This window comes from Macrotis lagotis, chromosome 3, assembly GCF_037893015.1.
Source record: "Macrotis lagotis isolate mMagLag1 chromosome 3, bilby.v1.9.chrom.fasta, whole genome shotgun sequence".
Taxonomy (NCBI): Eukaryota; Metazoa; Chordata; class Mammalia; order Peramelemorphia; family Peramelidae; genus Macrotis; species Macrotis lagotis.
Window position 1 is genome coordinate 296,957,109 of NC_133660.1, and position 23,468 is coordinate 296,980,576.

The following is a 23,468-nucleotide window of genomic DNA, read 5'->3' on the forward strand; positions in this document are numbered from 1 at the left end:
GAGGATGAGATCATGGACTCATAGAATCATATCCTTCACCATTGCTCTAAAAATGAATCTGAAAGTAAAGAATTAAGGCAATGATATTACTGTTCCAGTCGATGAGTTTTATTTTTAGGATAAAAACAAAAAACAGCATGTACACTTAATTTGTACATGTTGAATCAATTTGGTTAGAAAAATTATTGCAAGCCCAATTAATTCGCATCAATAACTATGAGTTTTTGAGAACTGTAGTATGAAGATAATGTCCAGTGGGTAACCTTTAAGCAGTTATAGAAAGATAATATGACCACCAAATAATACTAACCTCATTTAAGACAGTTAACATCCAGAAAAGGATAAGTTCATTTTTTTTCAGCTTAGATAAAAATTGTTTTTGTTTGATTGATTATTATATGGGGACACTCCCTGGCTCCTAGCTCTGAATCTCAGACCACGTAATTCTGATTCTCAGACTGGGTCATTAACATGACTTTTTGGTCTTCTGGGAGTAGAAATAAACACAGAAATTTGTATTCTTTAAAGAGCTGCTAGTTGAATCTCTTTTTCACAAGAGAAAAGAATGCCTCCCTTTGCAACAAGGAGGAACAAATTAATATGTTCAAATTAGAAGTCTGCTACAGTAGAAAGGAGTGGGAACAATCTCAGCTCTCATCAATTCTCAGCATTGTAATTTCTTATCTAGTTGGACATGGGCAATGGTACAGTGAATGAATGAATTATTGTTTTAGGACTCAGTAAGATAAAGATTCAGTTTCTATCTCGAGCACTTAACTGTTACATGAAGAGGGACAAATTCCTAAACTTATATTAGTCTTTAATTCCCTGTCTCTGAAATGGAAATAGCACCAATCTCATAAATTTGTTGCTAGGACTACCTAAGATGACCAATATACTACTTCTCTTATATAGATATTATTATTAACTGACATAAGATAAAGAATATGAAAACCTTTTGGAAATGATAAAGTGATTCTTTAATGAAATACATAATACCCATCTTAATATTACAGAAGAGTATATCCATATGCCTATGCATGCATGTATTTATATATATATATATATATATATATATATATATATACATAATTATTTATGTGGTATAATTGAAAGGAGATGGGTATAGATGTCAATATATCTGAATTCTATTGGAATTGAAAATTGCACTCTATGTAAATATCTAAGAAATTACTTAACATCTCTGGGACTCAGTTTCTTCTTCTGCACAATAATGCTATGTCCCTCACAGTATGTGTTGTATTTTACATTAAAATAACCACCACACTATTACATATAATTGAATAATCACATTCAGGTAGCAGTTTGTAATATTGAAAATAATAAAGGTTCTTTTTTTAAATTCATATACTCTGAACTTTTTTATTGGATTTTATGTAATTGTCAGAAAAGTTCTGAAAACTCATTTAGTTTTGCTTCCTCACTATATTTTAGATAATAAAATGACAATATGGAGATTGAGAGTTGCTCCCACATCATCTAGATAGTGAGTGGCACCAAAAAAGTGCTCCATCATTACAAGTTGCTAGCATTAAGTCTTAGAGTCTATAGCATTTATATGCCTTGACTTTAGGAAGAGAGTCTTATAGAGCCACAGCTAATATAATCTTTGGCATGTATATGGGTAATCTATAATAGAATTATATAAATATTCTTATTACTCAATTTATCATTTTGCTTTTTTCTTAATGTCAGTTAACATTAAAAGTATGTAAAGCAAAACTTTACATTTTCAAATAAATCTTGATATCACTTCATGACATTTATGTTGTCATTCAAGATTGTCAGTTTCTCTTCACATCCCTCCTTTCCTTCCTTCATTTTGTCCTCTCCCTTCTGTATAGGCTTCTTTTCTCTTTTCCTATTTTCCTGTAAACATCTCCTTGATCATCTACTTGACATTCTCAAAATCATAAATATTATTCTTTAATTGCAACATTTTTAACTTTTTTCATCTACTCCAGATGAGGTCTGATGAAATGAGACTATCAATGGACTGTCACTATCCTATTCATGAACATAGCCTAGATTATGATTTGAGTAGTTAGCATGATATGCTGTTTGCCCAATTAAATTTAACACATTTTAGAATGTGGTTAGTGCATTGCAGGAATGTAGAGTGTCGAGGGCCAGCTCTTAAGAGTGATTTACACATTTTTTTTGACCTTTGCCACCAGAGAACAATATTAACAAAGTGATTGAAATAACTTTCTATACAACTAAAATTAAAGTTAAATAGATCAGGACATCCATGTTCAAGAGCATGTGTTCTGCTCATTAAATGGATTTGTTGGCTCACCAGTAAACTCTGACCTCAGGCATTCTCTGTGGTACCAAGAGGTGTTTGCAGACTTCTAAGGATAAGTATTATAAATTTAATTCGGGAAGTTAAGCAGCAGGGTTTCTTTTAACCTGCCATTTCTGAGATAAGTTTTTGTTATAAAAAATCTTAGTATCCAAGAATAAAGCAATAGAGTTTGTTTCATGGCCTTATGTGTTAATATTTCTATCTGACCTGACTGTTGTCAATGTTCAGATCCATGCAGAGTTATCGCAGGCGATAGTAGAGTACAGTACAATGCAGACAACTTTCAACTTCAAAATGAGATACTTTGGGAATGAGAAGAGCAAATTCCATCAGAGCCATTTTGAAAAACCCTAAAATCAAATTTTGCCTTGCATAGTTTATATGAAATTCAATTTCAGTCATCCCTAGTTTCTATAACTGGAAGGGGAGTAATCATGGGTATAAAGAATGCCAGTATGGTACTGGAGAAGGGAAAAACCAACATGAATAAAAGCAAAAGGGCCTTGTAATATGGGTTTCTTTTTCCAGGACATAGTGAAGAAACAGGCTTCAAGGGAGTAGAGGGTTTGTGCAGGAAATGGGTGTTGCCTCAGTCAAACTGAGACCTGGGAAAAAACTTGATTTTAAAAGGACAAGTTCTTGCAGTGCATCTGGACCATCTCTATTCATCCCCACCCATATATTGCCACAGAACAGAAGTCTCTTGAAGAGTGAGATCCTAACTTAAATTAAATTCCATTGCTAGATATTACAAAACTTTGCTGATGTCATAGTCTTCTTTAAGAATGAAGGACAACCAATAACCTATGAGAGTGGGAGTTAACCTATTGGGGACCCAATGAGCCAGACACAGTTAAACAAGAAAAATCTATCTATCTCTCAATAAATCTAGTAGCTTTTTAGGGGTGAACAAATAAATTATACATATGATCAAATATAGTAGGCTAATTTTTAAGTTGATGATTTTGTATGTTCTGCAAATGATGTTATAAATATACAAATGTCCTTTGTTAAAGAGAAAAACAGCATAACATAAGGAAAGCTATTCTGTTCACATTACTGAATTAATCAATAATAAAATTAACAAAATGCATATGGTTATATCAATAAATGTAGAGGAAATATTTTTGAAATATTACAGCATTTATTTCTTTTAAAAACACTTGGAAGATCAGGTTTAAATGGATTTTTCCTTAAAATGATAAAAAACTAAAAAAAAAACTTTGCTTAAAACCATCAACAATTATTATTTGCTATGCTATATACTAGAATTACCCAGTCAGATTATATATGAAAAAGGATGCCCACATTCATAAATATTATTCAATATTGCATTGGAAATTCTAGTAATAACAATGAGATAAAGAAATAGAAAGAATCAGGATAGGGAATGAGATAAAAAACTAACTCCTTATGCAGAAAATATCATAATATACTTGAAAAGTTCAAAAGATTCCAAAAAACAATAAGTGAAATGATAATTTTTGTAAGGTAGCAGGATTTAAAATAAATCATGGAGCATAACTATATATATCACCATAGAAATCTGCTAGGATATATAGTAAGAGATAACCAATTTAAAATAATTTCAAACAGTATAAAATACTGTTTCCAAAACAGTTTCCATAACTAACCCAGGAACTCTATTAACAAAGTGATTGAAACAACATTTTATAGTATCAAAATTGAAGTTCAATAGATCAAGACATATCAGTTATGGGTAGACAAGGCCAATATAATAAAATGACAATTTTAAACTTCTATATTCAATGACAGTCCAAGTAAATTACCAAAAAAAGTATTTTATTGAATTAAAATAACAATAAAATTCAATTGAAAGACTAAAAAAAAAATTTGAAAAGCAATAATGAAAGACTATAAAGGAAGACCTGGCACTACCAAACTTTAAACTATAATATAAGAATAAGTATCAAAACTAAATGATACTGGCTAAGAAATATAAGGGAAGATCAGTCAAATACAGTAGATATACAATTTATTTCAGTAAATGACTGAAACAACTCTGTTTTATTTATTTTTATTTTTTAATTAAGTTTTATTAAAGATATTATTTGACTTTTACAATTTCCCTCCATCTTGCTTCCCTCACCCCACCCCCCTACAGAAAGAACTCTGTCAGTCTTTACTTTGTTTCCATGTTGTACCTTAATCCAAATTGGGTGTGATGAGAGAGAAATCATATCCTTAAGAAGAGAAGAGAAGTCTAAGAGGTGACAAGATCAGACAATAAGATATCTGGTTTTTTTCTAAATTAAAGGGAATAGTCCTTGCACTTTGTTCAAACTCCACCGCTCCTTATCTGGATACAGATGGCACTCTCCTTTGCAGACAGCCCAAAATTGTTCCTGATTGTTGCACTGATGGAATGAAAGAGTCCTTCAAGGTTGAAAATCACTCCCATGTTGCTGTTAGGGTGTTTTTCTGGTTCTGCTCATCTCACTCAGCATCAGTTCATGCAAATCCCTCCAGGCTTCCCTGAATTCCCATCCCTCCTGTTTTCTAATAGAACAATAGTGTTCCATGACATACATATACCACAGTTTGCTAAGCCAGTCCCCAATTGATTGACATTTACTTGATTTCCAATTCTTTGCCACCACAAACAGGGCTGCTATAAATATTTTTGTATAAGTAATGTTTTTACCCTTTTTCATCATCTCTTCAGGATATAGACCCAGTAGTAGTATTGCTGGGTCAAAGGGTTTGCACATTTTTGTTGCCCTTTGGGCATAGTTCCAAATAGCTCTCCAGAAAGGTTGGATGAGTTCAAAGCTCCACCAACAGTGTAACAGCACCCCAGATTTCCCACAAGCCTTCCAACAATGATAATTATCCTTCCTGGTCATATTGCCCAATCATAGCAGTGTGAGGTGGTACCTCAGAGAAGCTTTAATTTGCATTTCTCTAATAATTAATGATTTAGGGCATTTTCATATGGCTATGGATTTCTTTGATCTCCTCTTTAAATTGTCTTTGCATATCTTTTGACCATTTGTCAATTGGGGAATGGCTTTTTGTTTTAAAAAATATGACTCAGTTCTCTGTTTATTTTAGAAATGAGTCCTTTGTCAGAATCATTAGTTTTAAAGATTGTTTCCCAATTTACTACATTTCTTTTGGTTACAGTGGTTTTATCTGGGCAAAAGCTTTTTAATTTAATGCAATTGAAATCACTGAAATCATCTAGTTGGTTTCTGGTGATGTTGTCCAACTCTTCCTTAGTCATAAACTGCTCCCCTTTCCATAGATCTGACAGGTAGACTAGTCCTTGATCTTCTAATTTGCTTATAGTATTTTTTAAGGTCTAAATCCTGTAACCATTTGGATCTTATCTTGGTAAAGGGTGTGAGGTGTTGGTCTAATCTAAGTTTCTTCCATACTAACCTCCAATTATCCCAGCAGTTTTTACCAAAGAGGGAGTTTTGATCCCAATGGCCGGACTCTTTGGGTTTATCAAACAGCAGATTACTATAATCGTCTCCTGCTTTTGCACCTAGTCTATTCCACTGGTCCACCACTCTGTTTCTTAGCCAATACCAAACAGTTTCGATGACTGATGTTTTATAATATAATTTTAGATCAGGTAGGACTAAGCCCACCTTCTTTTACACTTTTTCTCATTAAGCTCCTGGCAATTCTTGACTTTTTATTTCTCCATATGAGTTTACTTACAATTTATTTTAACTTATTAAAGTAATTTTTTTTGGAATTTTGATTGGTAGGGCACTAAACAGATAGTTTAGTTTTGGTAGAATTTTCATTTTTATTATATTAGCTCTACCTATCCACGAGCAGTTGCTATTTGACCATTTATTTAAATCTGATTTAATTTGTGTGAGCAGTGTTTTATAATTGTTTTCAAAAAGATTCTGAGTCTTCTTGGCAAATAGACTCCCAAGTATTTTATATTGTCTGAGATTACTTTGAATGGGATTTCTCTTTCTAGCTCTTCCTTCTCTATCATGCTAGACATATAAAGAAAAGTTGAGGATTTATGAGGGTTTATTTTATAACCTGCAACTTTGCTAAAATTGCTAATTGTTTCCAGTAACTTTTTGGATGATTTCTTGGGATACTCTAGGTAGACCATCGTGTCATCTGCAAAGTGTGAGAGTTTTGTCTCTTCCTTCCCAATTCTAATTCCTTCAATTTCTTTTTCTTCTCTAATTGCTGATGCTAACATTTCTAATACAATATTGAATAGTGGTGTTGATAATGGGCGCCCTTGTTTCACCCCTGATCTTATTGGGAATGCCTCTAGCCTCTCCCCATTGAGTATAATGCTTGTTGATGGTTTCAGATAGATACTGCTAATTATTTTAAGCAACAGTCCATTTATTCCTACACTCTCTAGTGTTTTTAATACGAATGGATGCTGCATTTTGTCAAAAGCTTTCTCAGCAGCTATTGATATGATTTTTGATGGGATTGTTGTTGATATAATTGAGTATACTAACAGTTTTCCTAATATTTAACCAATCCTGCATTCCTGGAATAAATCCTACTTGATCATAATGTATTATCCTAGTGATGACTTGTAATCGTTTAGCTAAGATTTCATTTAGGATTTTTGCATCTATGTTCATCAGGGAAATAGGTCTATACTTTTCTTTCTCTGTTTTAACTCTTCCTGGTTTAGGTAACAGTACCATATTGGTTTAATAGAAAGAGGCAGAGTTCCATCTTTCCCTATTTTTCCAAAGAGTTTATATAGGATTCAAACCAATTGTTCCTTAAATGTTTGGTAGAGTTCACTTGTGAATCCATCAGGTCCTGGAAATTTTTTTTTAGGGAGTTCAATAATGGCTTGTTGAATTTCTTTTTCTGAGATAGGGTTGTTTAGGTATTTAATCTCTTCTTCATTTAACCTGGGCAACCTATATTTTTGTAAATATTCATTCATTTCACTTAGAATATCAAATTTATTGGCATAGAGTTGGGCAAAATAATTTCGAATTATTACTTCAATTTCCTCCTCATTGGTGGTGAGTTCACCTTTTTCATTTATGATACTAGCAGTTTGGTTTTCTTTTTTTTAATCAAATTGAACAGAGGTTTATCAATTTTATTGTTTTTTTCATAATACCAACTTTTGGTTTTATTTATTAATTCAATAGTATTTTTGCTTTTGATTTTATTAATTTCTCCTTTAGTTTTTAGAATTTCTAATTTATTCTTTAATTGGGGATTTTTGATTTGTTCTTTCTCTAATTTTTTTTAGTTGCATGTTTAGTTCATTGATTTCCTCTTTCTCCAATTTATTCATGTAAGCATTTAGAGCTATAATATATCCCCTGAGAGTCACTTTGAATGGATCCCATAGGTTTTGGTATGTTTTTTCATTATTATCATTATCTAGGATAAAATTGTTAATTCTTTCTCTAATTTGTTTTTTGGTCCACTCATTTTTTTAAAATGAGGTTATTCAGTTTCCAATTTTTTCTGGGTCTATATCTCCTTGGCCCAGTATTGCATATGACTTTTTTGCATTGTGATGTGAGAAAAATGTATTCACTATTTCTGCCTTTCTGCAGTTGATCATTAGGTTTTTATGTCCTAGTACATGGTCAATTTTTGAATAAGTTCAATGTACTGCAGAGAAAAAGGTATATTCTTTTCTATCCCCATTCAGTTTCCTCCATAAGTCTACCATATCTAATTTTTCTAACAATCTATTTACCTCCTTAATTTCTTTCTTGTTTATTTTATGATACTATTTATCTAGATCTGATAGTGGGAGGTTGAGGTCTCCCACTAGTGGAGTTTTGCGGCCTATGTCTTCCTGTAGTTCTTTCAGCTTCTCCTCTAAGAATTTGGGTGCTGTCCCACTGGGTGCATATATATTCAGTATTGAAATGACTTTATTGTCTATGGTACCTTTTAGGAGGATAAAGTTTCCTTCCTTATCTCTTTTAACGCTATCTATTTTTGTTGCTGCTTTGTCTGAAATAAGGATTGCTACCCCTACTTTTTTTTACTTCAGCTGAAGCAAAATATTTTTTGCTCCAACCTTTTACCTTTACTCTATATGTATCTCTCTGCTTCAAATGAGTTTCTTGTAAGCAGCACATTGTAGAATTCTGGTTTTTAATCCACTCTGCTATTTGCTTATATTTTAAGGCAGAGTTCATCCCATTCACATTCAAGGATATGATTACTAATTCTTTATTGCCCTCCATGCTATCTTCCCTTCATTTTTTGTTTTTCCTCCTTTCTCCCCCCTTTATCTATATTCCCAAGTATTTTTTTTTCTGAATACCACCCCCTTCATTGTGTTTGCCCTCCTATATCACACCCTCCCCTTTCTTTCCCCTTTCCCTTTTTCCCTTTTCCCCTCCCTTCCTTTTGTTATTTCCCCCTTTCCCCCCACTCCCCTTCCCTTTCTCTGCCCCCCTCCCCTTTTAATACTTGAAAGGTTAGATGTTTTATAAGTTAACTGAGTATATGTAGGTTGACTTTAAGCCAAGTCTGATGAGAAGATTCAGGACTTTCTGCTCTGCTCCCTTCTTCCCCTCTATTACCATAGGTTTTTTTGTACCTGTTAGTGTAATGAGATTTACCCCATTCACTCCCCTCCCTCCTTCAGTCTCTTTCCTGTCCCCCAAGAACTGTTTTAAACAAGCAAAAAGACTTAATTTTGTTGAATAAGAATTCATTTTTTGGTAAAAAAAATTGTTTGGAAAACTGGAAAACAATCTTGGTATAAATTAAGCATATTGATATAGTTGATTATGCTGATAATTTTTCCCTGCATTTCTGGTATTCAAACTTGTCATACTGTATGATTCCTGAGTTATATTTTTGTAATATTATTTATTTTTGTTTTATTCAATTTGTTCATTAATATTCATTATGAAAATTTGCCTGCAATTTTCTTTTTTCTGTTTTTGCTTTTCTTTATTTAGGTATCAAAAGTATATTTATGTCATAAAAGAAATTTGGTTTGACACCTACATAAATATATAATCATTTATATTACATTATATATGTATATACATATATATGTATATACATATATATATATACATATATATATATATATATAAATTGTTTAAATAATGTTGTCTTTAATTAGTCCTCTAACATCCTTAAATATCTGGTAGAATATACAGATCTTAATCTTTACCTGAGCAATTCTTTTTATTTTTTAGGGACCTCATTTATGACTTTATGACTTATTTCAGCATCATTTTCTATAATAGGATTAATTTAAGTATCACATTTACTTTTCTGTTAATTTGGTCAGTTTTTATTTTTAAAAATAATCATCACTTAGACTGTATTTTCTGGCATATGATTTTGTAAAAAAATCTACTGTATGTTACAAATTCATCTTCTTTGTTGATATATTAATCCTTTTCCTTTTTTTTGAGAGTGAACATATTTTGCTTCTTATAAAAAAAAAGAAAACCAAAGAGGAGTTAAATGGCACCATGGTGACCTTGGAGTTAGGAGGGCCTGAGTTCAAATCTAGCCTCAAACATTTGATACTAGCTGTGTTTTCTTGAGTAAGTCTCTTAAACTTATTGCCTCACAAATCAAAAAAGAAAACAAGTCAACCAAACTGCCTAAATATTTAATATTGTTTTTAATCTCACCTTTTTTTCAGGATTTTGACACTTTGGTGTTAAATTGGGGCTTTTTTAATTTGCTCTTTTCCTAATTTTATCCATTGCTTACCCATGGATTGATTGTTGTCCTTCATTATCAAAGAAGACCCTGTCGTCTTATATATGATGGTATGACTTGAACATTACATTGACTATATTGAGGAAGTGTTATGGAAAGGCATCTTTCTCACTGCCTCTTGAAGAATCATCTTCTGACCCTGTCCTGATCTAATAGGAAACAGGACTTATGATGATGGTCTGGATGCAGTGGGAGACCTTATTCTTTTGTATGGGGTCTTTCCCATAAAATAATCCATTCTTTTTCTCAATTTTTTGATGTAATCATTTGGAGATATAAAATTTTCCCCTAAGTACTGTTTTATCTATATGCTATACATTTTGATGTTTCCACCTTGGTGTCATTATGTCTAAGAATATCAATAGTTTTTTTTTTTCTTTGATTCACTCATTATAAAGGATTAGATTCTATAACTCTTAATTAAGAATTAATCTCTGCTTCCATGACCCTTTATGGAATTTAATATTTATTCTGCTGTTATCTGATAAAAGATGCATCCTATATTTCTATTTTCCTTTATCCTTGAGCATTCCTGTTCAAAATACACAGTTAGTTTTCGTTTTGCTTTGCTTTCTTTTTGTGAAGATAACACGTATAGGTCAGAAAAGATATACAACTTTCTATTTCCATTTCATTTTCTCTAAAGATTTATATTTTAGCATTTATTTTTATTTATGTTTCCTAAAATGCTATTCATCTCCTTAACTTATTTCTTGGTTTGTTTATGTATTTATTTATTTATTCATTCATTCATTCATTTATTTATTTATCCATTCGTTCATTATTTATTTATTTATTTATTTATTTTTTGCTTTTTGTTTTTTGTTTTTTAGGTTCTTGCAAGGCAAATGGGGTTAAGTGGATTGCCCAAGGCCACACAGCTAGGTAATTATTAAGTGTCTGAGACTGGATTTGAACCCAGTTACTCCTGACTCCAAGGCCGGTGCTTTATCCACTATGCCACCTAGCTGCCCCTTCTTATTTATTTTATGATTATATTTATGAGATGCATCACTAAAACTTTCTATTAGCTTAATTTTACAGTCTATTTCTATTTATAATTTTTCTTTCAAATATTGATACTATGACATTTGGTGCATATATTGGGTACATAAGTATTGTTATTACTTCATCGTTTATTGTGACTTTCAGCAAGATGAAATTTTCCTGCAAAGGCTACTTGGGTCCTCTGTTTCTTTTGGCAACAACCAATAGTATGTAGTTAGGGACCCTTTGCTCCTAATCCTTTGCTGCAAGTCATCTGTTCCTTTATAGCATAACTGCTTTTCATAGCCCCTGCTCTTTTGTGACTGGAATAAATATCATTCCTCTTTGCTACTGTTACCGTGATATTTTAAGTATTCTTCTTTGACCTGGAACTTTGATCCAGAATTGTGAATAAGGAATGAAGTTTCCATTCTGTTCTCCATCTAGTGCCAGCACAGAAATTTCCTGTAGGTTTTTTCAGTTGTTGTAATTTATTTCTTTTTCTGGTCCCTCAAATCCTTTAATATTGAAACTTGTAAATCCTGTATAATCCTGAGTCTGGCTCTCTGTTATGTTATTTAAATCGTTTCTTTTTGGCAACTTATAGTATTTACTCTTTTAGCTGAGGATTGTGAAATTTAGTTATAATATGCCTTGGATACCACATTGCTGACTAGTTGCCTAATTCCTTTACCATCTTAGGTTTAAAGTTCTTGAAGATAGTGTTGCTGATGCTGTTCCCTCCAACCTTCAAGAAACATAAGTTCATCTCTATGAAGCACAGCAAATAGAATAATGATTCTTAAGATTTGTCAAGTCTTTCATGGTGGTCCAGTTAAAGTTTTGGGGCATCCAACTCAAAAAGTTATTACTCACATTTATTTTAGAAGGAAAGACTATATTTAAATCAGTGGTTCGTAAAAATAATTAAAAATGTATTTGTTTCCCTGTTCAAGTGTTTGTGAGACTTCAAATTTACATCATGTCCTAGATAAAGAATTCCTGGCTACTTCCAGAGCAGAGCCAGATGGCAGCATGAAGCTAGGAAGCTCCTAGAGTTTTTCCAGAAACAAGTTTAAATGAAGCCTTTTACAGACCCTAAAGTGAGAGAACCAAAAACCACCCAAAACCAAAAAAAAAAATAGCGATACAAGATATCATGGAGGAACTTCAGAAAAATTCTGTTTCTCATGGGTAAAAGAGGAGTGTAGCCAAGCATAGACAACAGACCTGGGAACCTAAAGGGAGGCTCTTATCCACAGTACAGATCAGATCCCAGCTCAACAGGCCAGCAGCACAGGAGACTAGTTGTGAGGATCCCAACATTAGCTCAGAAGGCAAAGATCAAGCCCAGGAAAGATGGAGTAACAAATAGGACTGGGTTGGAACTGGAACAAACAATGAGCACCTTGAGACACAAGTGAAGAAAGCCAGAGATCAGATCAGGAGCTCCCAGCACAAAAAGCTTGGGACCATGCTCCTTCTGCTCCAGAAGCAGAGCTCATCTGTCAAAATGAGTAAAAATAACAAAAAGAAATTGATAGCTATAGTTAGCTGTTATTATGATAGGGATGACAAAATTGCCATCTCAGAAGAAGAGAGCAGTGACAAAATGCCTATAGGTGAAACCTCAAAGAGATTTATGAATTGGTCTCAAATACCAAAAAAACCTCTTAGACAAGTTGAAAAATGATATTAAAAATCCAAATATAAGGAAGAAGAAAAATTGACAAAATAAATTAGACCATGCAGAAGAATTATGAAGAAGTGACTGAAGAAAACAAAATCTTTGAAAGTAAAATTGGGCAAGTGGAAAAAAGAACTCAGCTTCTTTAAAAGTAAAAATGACCAACTGGAAAAAGAAATTGACAGATCAAAAAGTAAAATTAACCAACTGGGAAAGGAAAAAACTGACCTAAAATTAAAGTTATCCCACTCAAAAGCCCACTCAAACTCAAAAGCCAACTGAAGAAATTAAAACCTTAAAAGGCAGAATTGAACAAATGGAACATAATGACTCTATGAAACATTAAGATTCTATTAAAAAACCAAAGTGCTGAAAAAATAGAATGAAACATAAAGCTTCTCATAGGAAAAATGATTCACATGCAAAATAGGAGAAATAATTCATGAATTATTTGTCTACCTGACTGCCACAATCAGAAAAAGAACCTACAAGAAATTATCATGGAAAACATGCCCTAATAACCTAGAAGAAAAAGATGAAATAGTCCTTGAAAGAATCCATAGATCTTCCCTAGAAAGCAATCCCAAAATAAAAACTCCAAGGAATATTGTAATCAAATTTCACAATCTTCAGCTAAAAGAGCAACTCATGCAAGTTGCCAAAAAGAAGCAATTTAAATATACCAGAGATCCTGAGTTAGGATTCCACAGGACTTACTAGTTTCAATATTAAAGGATTGGGGGGACTGGAATATGATATTCTGCAAGACCAAGGACATTTAATTACAACTAAAAATCAATTACCCTACAAAATTCAACATATTCTTTCAGAAAATGAAAAGATGGATTTTCAATGAAATAGAGGACTTACCTGATAAAATACTTACATGATAAAAAAAGACTAAATAGAAAATTTGATTTTGTAATACAAGACTCAAGAGATGAACAAAAAAAAGGTAAATGAAAAGAAAAAAATTATTACCTATTAAAGTTAAGAAAAAAAACATTAGTCATGATGATTATGATGATGATGATGATGATGACGATGATGATGTTTGTCCTTCACTCTCAAAGAAGACCTTGCCATCAGGGAGGTGATACCATGACAAACACATGAATTGGATTTGAGTGAAAGGGTGCTGTGCTAAGTAACCAGCCTCACTTTCTCTTCCAGAACCATCTGGGTCCAGTGACCAGATATGAATCAGGATAACTGGAGATGGTCCTGGATGTGAGGTAATCAGGCTTAAGTTTCTTGTCCAAGGTCACATAGTAAGTGTTAAAAATTTAGGCTAGATTTGTACTCCAGTCCTTCTGACTCCAAGGCCAATCAATGATAAATACTGAAAGGGAAGACATTACTTGCAACTCTGGAGAAAAGTATTTTTCTCAGGACAATTGAAAGGAACTTATTTAGACCAAGGATATAGGTATCAATTGATCATGATGTGATGATTTACTTCAGCTCATGAAAGTTGTATTTCTATTGGGACAGTGGGAGGGAGGATACTCGAACAGAAGGTATTGGTATAAATTGATTATGATGTGATAGCACTTTAGCAAAAAAGGGTTGTATTTCTATTGGAGGAGAATACTTGGAGAGAGGGTATGGGTACAAATTGATCATTATGGTGAAAATGCTTATGGCTCTAAAGAATTTTACTTCTCTCTCAGGATAGTTAAAAAGTTTACTTTGACAGAGGGTGGGCCACATTCAGTTATAAAGTAATTAAGACATGATAAAAAGGTTTATTCAGGGATGAAAATACAGAGGAGTAGAGGATAATTAACATCATATGAAGAGATGCAAAGGGCATAGTAGAGGGAGAAAACGAGAGTATAAATTCTGAGCAGATCTTACTTTCAACTGATTTGACTCAAAGAAGGAAATATATGTAGTTATTCCCAATTGAGTTTAGAAATGTTTCCTACCCTACAGTTAAGTAGCAGGGAAAAGGGGAAAAGACAGTATGAGACAGGCAGCAGTCAGAAGCAAAACATTGATGAGGGTAGATAACAGGAAAGGAGAAAGAAAAGTAAAAATAGGAGAAAAAATGGAGTGGAAAGAAAAAAAAAATTTTGCACAAACAAAATCTATGCAACCAAGATTAGAAGGAATAGAGAAAACGTGGAAACAACTTCATAGGTAATGTTGCTTATAAAGAATTCATTTCAAAAATATATAAAATAAGTGAATTGAATTTAATAATTTTTAGTCAATAAAATTAAGTCATAACTCAATTGACAAATGATCAAAGGATAGGGTCAGGTAATTTTTCAGATAAAGAAACTAAAGCTAGCTATAGTTATGTGTAAAAATACTTCAAATCATTAGTAATTAGAGAAATCCAAAATAAAAAAAAACCCTAAGGTATTGCCTTACATTTACCAGATTGACTAAAATGACAAAAATGGAAATTGATCAAAAAAAAAAACCAAACAATGGAGTTTAAATGGAGACAAGAGCATACTATGTTCACTTTTCTAAATTTCTTTTATGTTTCTTCTTTTTTCTCATTTTCCTCCCATCATTCTAATTCCTATTTTACAACCTGAATAATAGCGAATATACTAAGCATGATTGTATCAGTGCAACCTATATAAAATGGCTTGCTGCCATGGGTAAATGGGAGGAGGAAAGGGAGGTAGAAAAATGTGGAACTCAAAAGCTCGTGAAAGAATGAATTTGGAAAACCATCTTTACCTGTAAATGGAAAACTAATAAAATTATTTAAAATATTTAGACTAAATTCACTCTCTCCAATTCCCTTTCTTATTGTCAAATCAGTTCTTATTAGACATTTCTGTATATTCTCAGTATTCTAGGGACATTTCTAAGGGATTAGTCTTTCCTATGTGATAGCTCACAAGCCTACATCAATGTATTCCCACTATGAAAATCAATTAATATTAATTAGTCACACCAGCTTTAGAACTTAATCTTTAATTAAATCCAGAATCCAGGAGAATATATATTTAATTTTTAGAGAGCTCATGTGTCAAATAATAAATGAGTGATCATTGTCAGTTCTGGAAGGTATTTTCTGCCTTTCATGGATTACTCATGAAAGTTCCCTGAGACATACATGTACCATTTCTACTGGACTCCTTATAAAATCCCAAATACTGCTTTTTTTCAGTGTTTCTGATTTGTACTTTGCTTCGAATGCAGACACTATTGGATCACTATTTTTGCAGTGTTGGGTAATGGATAAAAAGTCTCCATCTTCTATATTCTCAAAATTATAAAACTTTCGTCCTGCAGACCAAGACTCTTTCCCCCTTTCCTGTGGTTTTCCTTAACAGAGTTTTGGTCCAAAGATTTCAACTTCTCTTCCTCCCACTCAAATCTCCCATTACCTACTAGTTGACTCATTTTATATATCCTCCACACATAGGTCTCCAACATGTCCACAAAGTAGAAATGACAAAGGTAATTTATTTTAATTGGAGATAATATCATCAATACACAATTATCCTTACAGAGTCATAACAGCAAGATTTTATATAGAGCTTTTAAGGTATAGAAAGAGACTATTTGTTTCTATATATGTGGATTCCAATGACTAGATGTCTTCAAATATAGATTGGAGAGTGAGTTGTCTATTATGATTTTATAGAGGGGATCCTACCTGAAAAATGGATTAGATCAGAAACCTTCTTTGTCTCTATATTTATGAAATTTTATTATTTTGCTACTTATTTCACTTTATATGACTCAAATTTGTTTGTGAATTGATCGGTTGATTGATTTTGAATATCTGGACAATACTGAAAAGTATCTTTATTTCCACTACATCAATTAAATCAATTGCCTAATTCTCTTACAAAGTCCACCTTCATTCAGGCCTTTATCACCTCTAACTTTTACTTTTAATTGGTTTTCCTTTACACGTCCTTCTCTAATCCAATTCTGCTTTCACAAAATTGGAATTTTTTTTCTAAAGTAAGTCTGAACATGTTAGTCCTTTAATCAATCAAATCTAGTGGTTCCTGTTATTTTCCCTTTAGGATAAAATATAAAGAAACTCTCCTTTTTAAACTATGAGTTCTTTATAAAGTATGTCCCTACCTATCATGATAATTTTCAATTTCCCTTTTAAAAATGTTTTTGAGAAAAGGGATTATCTTTGTGATACCAGTGCTTGGAACATAGTACATGTTTAATGAGCGTGTGTGTTTATTTTCTTTATTTGATTTATATCTTTATTATTATCTCTTTCCCCTTATCTCCTTGCATAATTTTCTTGCCTCTGTCCTTTTTCCCCTCATTCTCTCTGATTTCCTTAATTTGCTTTCTTGTTTTCCTTCCTTTTTTTAATATTTTTCTTTTACTTTTTTCCTTTCATCTTTCTATTCTGCTGCTCTATCCTACCTTCCTCTCCTCTACCCTACCATTTTATCCCCATTGTATGAAGTATCACCATCACTAGATTCACTGTTCACTATTCACCATCACTAGATTCACAGATCCCCTGTGATAGAAAATGTCTGTCTTTTATCTTAAGATCATAGTAATACTACTAAAACACTTTGCTGTCCTTTGTCTTCATGACCAATCTATGTCCTCCTATCATATTTATTTTTTGATATAAACTACTTTCATTTCTTCTTAGAAGTTTGTTATTGGCTATAGGTTGCAATGTATTTACACACAGCAGGATTCTCTCTAATCCCCTCATTTTTCATTCATTCATGCACTATTGCAATCAACATCTTTATGACATTTAACAACATTTGCTTATTGTATATTATTTTATAAGAAAGCAACAGAATCAGATAAGTCTTTGTTACTATCTGGAACTCATAGTTCTTAAAAATAGCTTTATATTTTTTATTTTTTTGAAATTTGCCCATCCTATTTGTCTTTTCCTGTTTAGCTCTGGATTTGATGAGCAAGCTTTTCTTTACATTTTTTGGGTAAAATTTCCAATATTTATGTAATGTTCCACAATGCTTTAAGCTGTATGAAGACAGGAGCTTGGTGCTATTTGACTTTGATAACCTTGATACTTGTTAATTCTAGATTACATGAATTTTGGAAAAAAATCAACATTTGCATCATTAAAAATATTTAAGTGGTTTCATTTTTCTCAGCCTTTTTTGGGGGGTGGGTTAAGGAAAAGGGAGGAATCAGGTGTTGTCATGAAAGACAATCGGCCATGAAAAAAATAAATTATAGATAAGATGCAGTTCTAGATCAGACTAAGGATAGTCATTTTATATTTACTTTGATTTTTGTATATTGTCTTATGAAAACACATATTAAAATCAATTGTGATATTATCAAGAGAACCTAGAATCCACTAAATAGCAAAATAACAAAGTATGGAAATAAAAAAAAAATCTCACTTTTGATCATTTAGTCTGCATCATGGCCAAGAAGACTGTTTAATCTCTGCATTAATTCATGTCTTTTGAAATTTCCAAGTAATAAAACAATTATTCCAATTTTAGGAAGATTTCCCCTGTAACCATTGGCCATTAGGATTTCTGGAGTCTGTAAACTTGAAGACAGTAGTATTTGTTGTTTAGGAGGACTAGAATATGTAATATGAGAGCTTGTTGAGCCCTTCTATATCCATTTTTTTTGGCAAGGCAATAGGGTTAAGTGACTCTCCCAAGGTCACACAGTTAGTCAAATATTAAGTGTCTGAGGGCAGATTTGAACTCGAGTCCTCCTGATTCCAGGGCCAGTGCTCTGCACCATCTAGTTGCCCCAGTGTGGAGCCCTTTTCAGAGCTACTCATACACATTTGCTATCCATTTGTTGCCCAACTCTTACCTGTGTCTTCTTGAAGCTGTAGCATGTGAAGCATTCATACCTCAGGAAAACTGGGCAGCTTTTATTATACTACATACCCCCAAATGTTCTACAATATTGTTCTAAATGCCACCCAAATCTTGACAGATAGAGTAAATCACGTTGAGGGAAACTAACAGGCCTCAAATCTATTGGTAAGATAGGAGGCTGTTTACTGCAAATATGCAAAAATGTCCCCCCAGTAAAACTGGTAAATAAGAACAATTTGTTTCCATGGCAATGAAGGCAGCTGAATTGGGTGCTGTGGAGAAGTTAGAACTTGGTTAGACACCAAAGATGCATCCTGGGTCATCACCTGTCTTCCTGCCCTTTGTCTTTCAATTGGATTTCAACTACTCAGCATGATAGAGTGAGGTTCACTTAAATCTAATTCCCATTCAAGTCAAAATATCACCCTCTGATAATGACATCGGTGCTCTTCAAAAATAAGGAATAATGAACAGCCAGTCAAATAGTGAAAAGATTCATTTAAACAAATAGTTATGTCAATCTGTTTCTTATTAATAGACTTTTCACAGAATAGGCAGATTTGTGTCCTTGCTCATAACTCCTATGTTTGTTCAGAAAGATTATGTAATGGAACTATGATTTCATTTCTGTAGAGAATATCTAACTAACTATAATTCCTTCTGTTCAGTTAGATCATTCTGTGCAACTCAGTCTTGGGTCTTCCATAAGGCATGTTAAAGTAAGTAAACTGACTAGATTTACATAATGAGCATGTGTCAAAGGAAAAATTTGAATCAGATCACTATCCCTGCTTTGTTTTTTAAATCAGCAGAGAAAGGGAATCTGTTTTACTTTCCTCTAACCAGTCCTATTACCGGGAATTACTTCTTTGTAAGTAGTACAATATATTTTCACTTTTTAAGTCAATGAGCCCTTAATCAAGGAGTCCCTCAGATTAATCACCTAACTTTTTTTCCATACCATGATAGTAGCTAAAATCAATTGTCTTTTTAAGAGATGATTTGTGACAACTTTGAAGGAACTTGCTTTTTAAATCTTTGTTCTTTTGAATGACTGAATCAGCTCTTGCCACATGGAGAAAACTTTATGCCTACTGAACAAAAATTAAAAAATTGGCCTCATCATAATTCATTTACTTTCCTTCTGAACCATCTTCTAGAATACTCCAAATCATTTCAAAGTAGAATAAACTTCATCAGATAGTAGTGGAATGATGAGCAATCTTCAAGTTAATACTAGATGACAATTTGTTGTGAGTGTAATGAAGTGTAGTATTAAACAGTTATTCTTTCACCCGCAGATTTTCAAGAGTCTTTTTCATCTCTAAGATATTGAAATTCCTTATCAGAAGGCACTATTGGTTTGGGGATATTCTGTCCAACATTTTCTTGAGTGCATTTTTCACATCTTTGTTTCTCAAACTATATATAATAGGGTTAAACATGGGGAAGACCACAGTATAAAAAACAGATACTACTTTATCTGTATCTGGGGAGTATTTTGTGCTGGGACGTAAGTACATGAATAAAAGTGTCCCATAGAATAAAGCCACAGCTATTAAGTGGGAAGCACAAGTGGAAAAGGTCTTACTTCTCCCTCCAGATGATTTGATGTTCAAAACTGTGATGAGAATAGAAAGGTAAGAAATGAAAATGATCACAAAAGTGCTAGTCTGGATGAAGCCACATAAAGCAAAGAGCAGAAGCTCATTGAGGGAGGTATTGGCACAAGACAAAGCTAGTAGTGGTGGTATGTCACAAAAAAAGTGATTGATGACATGAGATTTGCAGAATGGCAACCTGAAGGTCAGACACACATGAACCAGAGAAGTCATGCTTCCACTAAAATAAGCTAAGACAATGAAACAAACACACACCTTCCTCGACATAAGTGTAGAATACATCAAAGGATTGCAGATAGCTGCATAGCGGTCAAAGGCCATTGCAGCTAGAATGAGACATTCTGCATCAGCAAAGCATGCAAAAAAGTACATTTGAAGGGCACAACCATACAGGGAAATGTTCTTCTTAGAAGCTAAGAAGTTCACTAGCATTTTTGGAGCTATGGCTGTAGAATAACTAAGATCGAGAAAGGAAAGATTACTGAGAAAATAATACATAGGAGTTTGAAGATTAGAATCAGTATTGACCAGAACTATTAAACCAATGTTTCCCAACAAGGTCAAAATGTAGATGATCAAAAACAGAAGGAAGAGGCTGATTCGGAGTGGTAGATGATCCGTGAAGCCAATAAAAAGAAACTCAGTTGGTGCAGTATAATTCCTCTCAGACATCTTCTCTTTTGGGAATGAGATGAACAATAGATGTGGTTTTCAGTTAGAACATGTGATATTAGATAGTTCTAGAATGTCTTGTTTTTCTTTGCTGGGAAAAGGAAGAGAGATAATAATATCTTTCCTATCTTATTAAGAATACATCATGGGGCGGCTAGGTGGCGTAGTGGATAGAGCACCGGCCTTGGAGTCAGGAGTACCTGGGTTCAAATCCGGTCTCAGACACTTAATAGTTACCTAGCTGTGTGGCCTTGGGCAAGCCACTTAACCCCATTTGCCTTGCAAAAAAAAATCTAAAAAAAAAGAATACATCATTAAGAGTTCTACATTTAAGAAGTCTTAAATAATGTGAAAAAATGCTGACAAGGAACTACTATTCAAATGAAATAATAATGACAACAAATTTTTTTTGGATTTTTAAAATTCATAGTAAATAATATTTATTTTCCCTGTTGATTTTTTTATTAGGTTTTTGTTTTTCTGTGCAAGACAGTGGGTTTAAGTGGCTTGCCCAAGGCCACACAGCTAGGTAACTATTAAGTGTCTGAGGCCAGATTTGAACTCAAGGGCTCCTGACTCCAGGGCCGGTGCTCTATCCACTGCACCACCTAGCTGTCCCTTCCCTGTTGATTCTTTCAACAATTTTGTTAAGCTGGTACACTATTGTTATGGATTTAAGGATAAGGAAACTGGGTTCTATATGATTCAAATCATTTATCAATTGTTATTAAGTTAATCTTGAGTAAGAGGTAGAATTTCAACCCAGTTGACTCAAACACAATTCTCTGTTCACCTTGCTTCATCGAGCCCTCCAAATTATGATAATTGGAGTTTGAACAGACAATATACAAATCAATTATGACGTAGTATGTTCCTGGCAAATTTCTCTGGAGGAATTCAAATGTTCCCTGAAAACAATAAAAATAAGATCAAGGTATCTAGGTGGCAGAGTGGATAGAATGCTGAATATGGTGTCAGGAAAACCTGGTCCCAATGAACCACAAACACTTAGTAGTTTTGTGCCCCTCTCACTTTCCTCATCTTTAAAATATGCAAAAAAATCCACCTCCCAGAGATGCTGTGAAGATAAAATGAGAAAAATATTTTTAAAGCATTTTGAAAACATTAAATTACTATTTAAATTCTTATGATTAACAAGCAGTTGGAGGTAGTGGAATTTAAGAAACCAGGATGAAGATCTATAAGTAAGTTTTATGTATTAAACTAGACAAAACTGAAATTTCTATCATTGCTATGCAACTGGAATATGTGTAGCTTTATAAAGGCTGAGATTGCATAAATATACATTGAGTACAACATAATGAAAAATACTTTGGTTTTTAGAGTATAGACAACTGAATTTGCACAGTGATTCTTGCCTTTACCATGTGACATTAGACAGGTAATAGACACATAGAGGATGCAGGTTGGTACTTTCTCTGCCCTAGGGAGTTTCATAGACAGGATAAATTATTTTCTATGTCGTATAGCTAGTATTTTACAGAAGCAGCATTTGACACCAGAACTTCTGGTTCTCTTTTACTTTTGTTATACTTCCTAATAGACATTTAGGTGAATCAAATCACTTATTTAGGGAAAAAAAACCAGAAATCTTATGGATCTTCAAAAGAGTATAGCTTTATGGATAGGGTGGTATCCTTCGACTCAAGGAAGAGCTTGATTCAAATTATTACTTCAGACACTTTACTAGCTGTTTGATTCTAATGAAAGTTGCTTACTTTATTTGCCTTTGTTTCCTTATCTGTAGAATGAAGATAATTATAGTGCTTACTTTAAAGGATTGTTATGAGATATTTATTTCGCTGAAAATGAGATTTTATAAACTGCTTCATAATCATTAAAGCACCATACATTAGTATTCTATATGTTGAATACCTTGTGTAAAACACAAGCTCCAATAGTGAAGGGATTGTTATTTGTATCTTGCATAAATATTTATTTGTCATGTGTTTATCAAAGCACTCTTGAATTACTGAATAATTGATCGATGGAAACTAATCCATTGAGAACTTAACCCTTGATGGATTTCTTCATAAGGTCAGCATAAAGGAGTACTTTGCAAGGAGATTAGCTACCCCCCCCCCCAAATATTCCAGTTCTCTGAGGATAGCAGCTATTTTATTCATGGATGTTATACCTTCTTTGCTTAGTAAAGTTCCTGACATAAAAAATATATTTGTTGAATTAAAACAAATTGAATTGAATTTGTTTGAGTACAACATTTGATGCAAAAATAATACTAAGATCGTTGTATAAACATCTACAATTTGAGGACATTTCTTGGTTATCACAACAGGGAAGTAAGGCCAACCAGGGCATACTTAGAGTCTGGAAGAGAAAGTTAAAGATGGGATGGAAATTATGTTGACCAAAGAAGGGAAGCATCATTAGTATGCTGAAGCCAGGTTGGACGTGATTGTTAAATCTGTGAAATTTTCAATTTGAGTGTTTTTATTTAAAATTTCAATATATATCACAAATTAGGATTTTTATTACTTTATTAATAAGTTATTTCAAGGAATTGATAGTTAATTTCCATGTAGATTAAATTTAAAAATGAATCTTGATGAATTTTCTTTGAGAAACCCAGTTGTATAAATTTATCAGTTTTTCTTGGTGGTTCAATGAAAAAAAGTCCTAATGATAGG

The 23,468-nt window shown here is 33.0% G+C and overlaps 1 protein-coding gene across 1 annotated transcript; it reads right to left on the bottom strand.

Annotated features, from left to right (window-relative positions):
• Positions 1–19,860: 19,860 nt before the first annotated feature.
• LOC141516850 (olfactory receptor 5AS1-like) lies at positions 19,861–20,799 on the bottom strand. The gene has a single exon (XM_074227815.1). It carries the CDS (start codon positions 20,797–20,799, stop codon positions 19,861–19,863), a length of 939 nt encoding a protein of 312 aa, XP_074083916.1.
• Between the last annotated feature and the right edge of the window lie 2,669 nt (positions 20,800–23,468).